At 36.4% G+C, this 3,808-nt stretch overlaps 1 protein-coding gene across 1 annotated transcript in view; it reads right to left on the bottom strand.

The window, feature by feature from the left end:
* Nucleotides 1-3,504, bottom strand: part of LOC136842580 (uncharacterized) — a 6,061-nt gene extending 2,557 nt beyond the window's left edge. Inside the window, exons 1-2 of the mRNA XM_067110120.1 lie at nucleotides 3,146-3,504; nucleotides 158-375 (exon numbers count right to left, since the gene is read on the bottom strand). Coding sequence (XP_066966221.1) covers nucleotides 158-375; nucleotides 3,146-3,269 — 342 coding nt within the window. The 5' untranslated portion in view covers nucleotides 3,270-3,504. The remainder of the gene's footprint in view (nucleotides 1-157; nucleotides 376-3,145) is intronic.
* Between the last annotated feature and the right edge of the window lie 304 nt (nucleotides 3,505-3,808).

Genomic DNA, 3,808 nt, shown 5'->3' with positions numbered 1-3,808 from the left:
TAATTCAACTCTAGAAGCGAGGAATTTTTCAATGATATTACAATTACCACTTAATAATCTGCCCATTTAGCAATGCGGCACCACTGGATAAAGAAGTGGAAGAAAACTGAAATCTTATTATATGGGGAGAATGTGCAAACTTATAAGAGAAACTAACATGCAAGAATGCGCCGGAGAGAAGGTAGATAGCGAAGGAGACCGTGGTTGCCCATAGCCAGTAGAAGCCCAGACCTTGAAGGCAGATATCGTCAAGGTTAAAGAGCCAGGGATTCTCCGAAGGAGAGATGGTAGTGCCATTTGGTACAGAAGCGTGCTTGGTCGTTGGATGATCGCCGAAAGCCTTCCTGTAGTATATCCAGAACAAGAACCATTCTCCTGTGGAAGAGAGCAACAGAAAGCTGATACAATGTCTTGTAATGCTAAAAGAAGGAGTATGTTTCTTTATGTTTGTATTAACTACTGTTAAGACTGTTAACACCATTGAGCTCTACATTTCACAGAATGTCCGTCTTTGTAGAGAAATAGGAGCCTGCAGTTTTGCACTTACAATGATTCCATCTGAGACATCTATTCGTTAGTGTAGACATCCATAGCATGAATACAATGAATACAGTACTGTTTATACCGCTAAGATCTTCTCCTTAGCAAAGATGCAACAGAGAAAGATGCTTTTCCGATTTTCACCAAGTATTTTTGTGATGAGGATGCCAGCCCGACAGTAGGTACCATTTTATGTGATCACCCAACTAGAGTTGCTTAACGTCACCGATCGGAAGACATGGGAATCATAAAGAGTCTGTGGTCGGTACACAAAAACATACACATACACCCACCTGAGCACACACACACACACACACACACACACACACACACACACACATATATATATATATATATATATATATATATATATATATATATATATATATATATATATATATATATATATATGGTGCGTGTGTGTACGTATGTGTACATTTACATAGTTCCTCGTCAATGGTAGGCAGTACCAGTAGTAATCTATTCTATTATGAAGAGTGAAATTATGTTATTTAACTTCATCAAAAGTTAAAGGTTGTTGAAATATAAAGACAGCTCTGAACTCGCCGAAGAACCATACTCTGCTCAGCCACCCTTTCCAAACTCTTCCACTGACGTCAGTCACTGGCGCCATAAATGTTGCTGCCGGAGAAAACGTCTTGCGCATCCATTAAAAGAGTTGGATTAACTTCCCTTCCGAAGGATTTGAAACGATAATAAGCAGGAAGAGCATTCACAAAGGCTTTCACATGCGCTCTTTTCCGTAGCAGAGTGAAAGCGAGAAAATATGATTATTTCTGAGAGCTTTAAGAACATGTCATCCAAAATACATGAGGGGGGAATAAACTAAAAGTTAGTTTCATGACTCACGTAACCCAGAATGGTTCAGAGAAGATCTTCCGACAGCGGATGAAATTTTCTTTGTTAGCAGGGGAAGGAAAACTGAATGAAGAGAATGAAGCCATAAAAAAGAAGCCACAAGTAAATTAATAAAATGATAAATATTATTTTATATTTTGTGTTAATAATATGCTTAGGAAGAAAATACGCAGTAACAAAAACAGAGAAAATAAAGTAAAAAAATGGCAGGGATTCATATAATTCAGGGTGGTGGGTGACCTTTCTTACGAGGGGGAGGCTGACAGGGAGAAATCGGGATGTGCTTAAAAATAACACGTAGGAGCAGTAATAATTTATTATCTTTGCGTTGTTGAGATAAACATTATGGACTGAATTTCGCATACAGGATGTTAGTAAACAAAAACAATAAACTCACTACACATACGAAACAAAGCATTCACTACCCATAGCAGGAAACGAAGCATTCAGCGGCCTAGATGACAGCAACAAATGAGTTCTAGAAGAGTCAGCCTGTAAGATCTGGCCAGAAGGTCGAACCTATAGGACCGTGAGAGGATTACTGAAAATCCTTATATCGAAACAGGACAAAGGATTACCGAAGTATACAACAACCTTTGGACAATATGGGGGCGTAGAAGATAGGTTATATAAACAGGATGTCACCAGACTGAAAAACATATCACAAAGATACTCTGAAGATGACAGCAGGGGCTATCGCAAGTTAAGAGAAGTATTTTGTAAATTATTCATATGTTAAAATATGCATATAACAAGAAGAAACTGAAACCCAAATTTCATTTAATAAGTCTTTTTCTTATATTAATCTGTATAACATTTTTATGGAGCATTTACTGGATATCATTTTAGTACCTTATATAAAACAACATGAAAATGAGTTACAACAGAACCAAAGAGATTACTGAGACAGCATTGTAAATTTAATGTAATTGTTCTGAAGATTCTTGTGTTTTCATTGCAGAATTACCCACGGTGTTTCCAGAGTGCCAAAAATATTTCCCAGCTATTAAGTCGGTTGCATACAAGTCAATTCAAACAAACGTGATGAAGGCTACATAAAAGTATATAATTATTCAGAATTAACGAAAATAAACAGTAATTAAGGTAAATGGAAAATGTTCTTTTGACTGTTGTCCATATTTGCAACTGAAAATCAAATGGAAAATATTGGAAAATGGAAGTTTGCCAAGAGTAATATTGAAATATTGTTTACAAGTAGGTTTTTATTTGCCAATAAAATTGATGAAGAATATCAAATATAAAAAAAAGAGGAGTTTTCTATTGCATTTTGCCTGCACCCCTAAATTAATTAATACGTAAGAGTAAATGAGCTTCGTGATTTATGGTATTATTTCCATTTAACTAAATGAAAGTTCCGACAAGTGTTGAAGGTTTGGAATTCTATTTTTAATTCCACGAATCAAATCTTGGAAAGATGAGTATTTTTATCATTGGCTTTTTCAGAAAATTCATTAAAAATATTGATAAAAGAGATAAATATGCGTATACGAATATATACGAATATATATATATATATATATATATATATATATATATATATATATATATATATATATATATATATATATATGTACATGTTCTGCTACAACTCTGACTGGGGAAATGGAATCGACTAGAGCAAATCACAACACCGGAACCTCATAGCAATTCAGAATAGGGTCGGTACCTTTCCACGACCAGAGAAAGAAAAGTCACTTGATCTAACCTCTGACTGTGGATCCCATGATGAAGACGGTCATCGACACAATGAATCTTCTGAGATGAAGTGGCAGACGATTCCAGAGTCTGTCAGTGAAGTCACTCCATCCCTGCATCTTAGTAACCGCCATTCTTGCTACACTGTCCGAGACACTCTACTAAGCCTTGATTGAAGTTTCTTTTGAGTTGTGGTGTGTCAGTGAAGTCCCTTAATCATAACAGAATCGCTACAACTGAAGAAAACGGCTCTGAGACGTCAGTTTAACATTTCTAGATAAGTCTAAAGGCCTTCTTGAGACACGTTTACCCCGGGAAGTCCTGCAGCCTGCACTGAAGGATTTACAAAGATCGAGCTGAACTTTGAGTGAAGCGTAGCCGTTCCATCCTGTTCGCGCGTAACACTCACCAAAAGATATTCAAGTTGCCTACGTCACTCATGACTCATTGTGTTCGCTCAGTTACGTTACAGGTGACCCCTTCGCTAATTGTTTACCAGTGAAAGTCTTTTTCTAAAGAAAGTTGAAATGTCAGCATTAATTGAACGTCTTTATTAGCTTACCTTATTCACCTTACAACACCGCCCCGTGACGAAAAATATTAAAATAAAAATATCAATAGATACTTTACCTGTCTATCTATCTAATAATATTATGATGGGGCGAGCGGCAGT

Source organism: Macrobrachium rosenbergii, chromosome 10 (assembly GCF_040412425.1).
Source record: "Macrobrachium rosenbergii isolate ZJJX-2024 chromosome 10, ASM4041242v1, whole genome shotgun sequence".
In the NCBI taxonomy this organism is placed as follows: domain Eukaryota; kingdom Metazoa; phylum Arthropoda; class Malacostraca; order Decapoda; family Palaemonidae; genus Macrobrachium; species Macrobrachium rosenbergii.
This window is presented reverse-complemented; position numbering and strand designations above follow the sequence as displayed.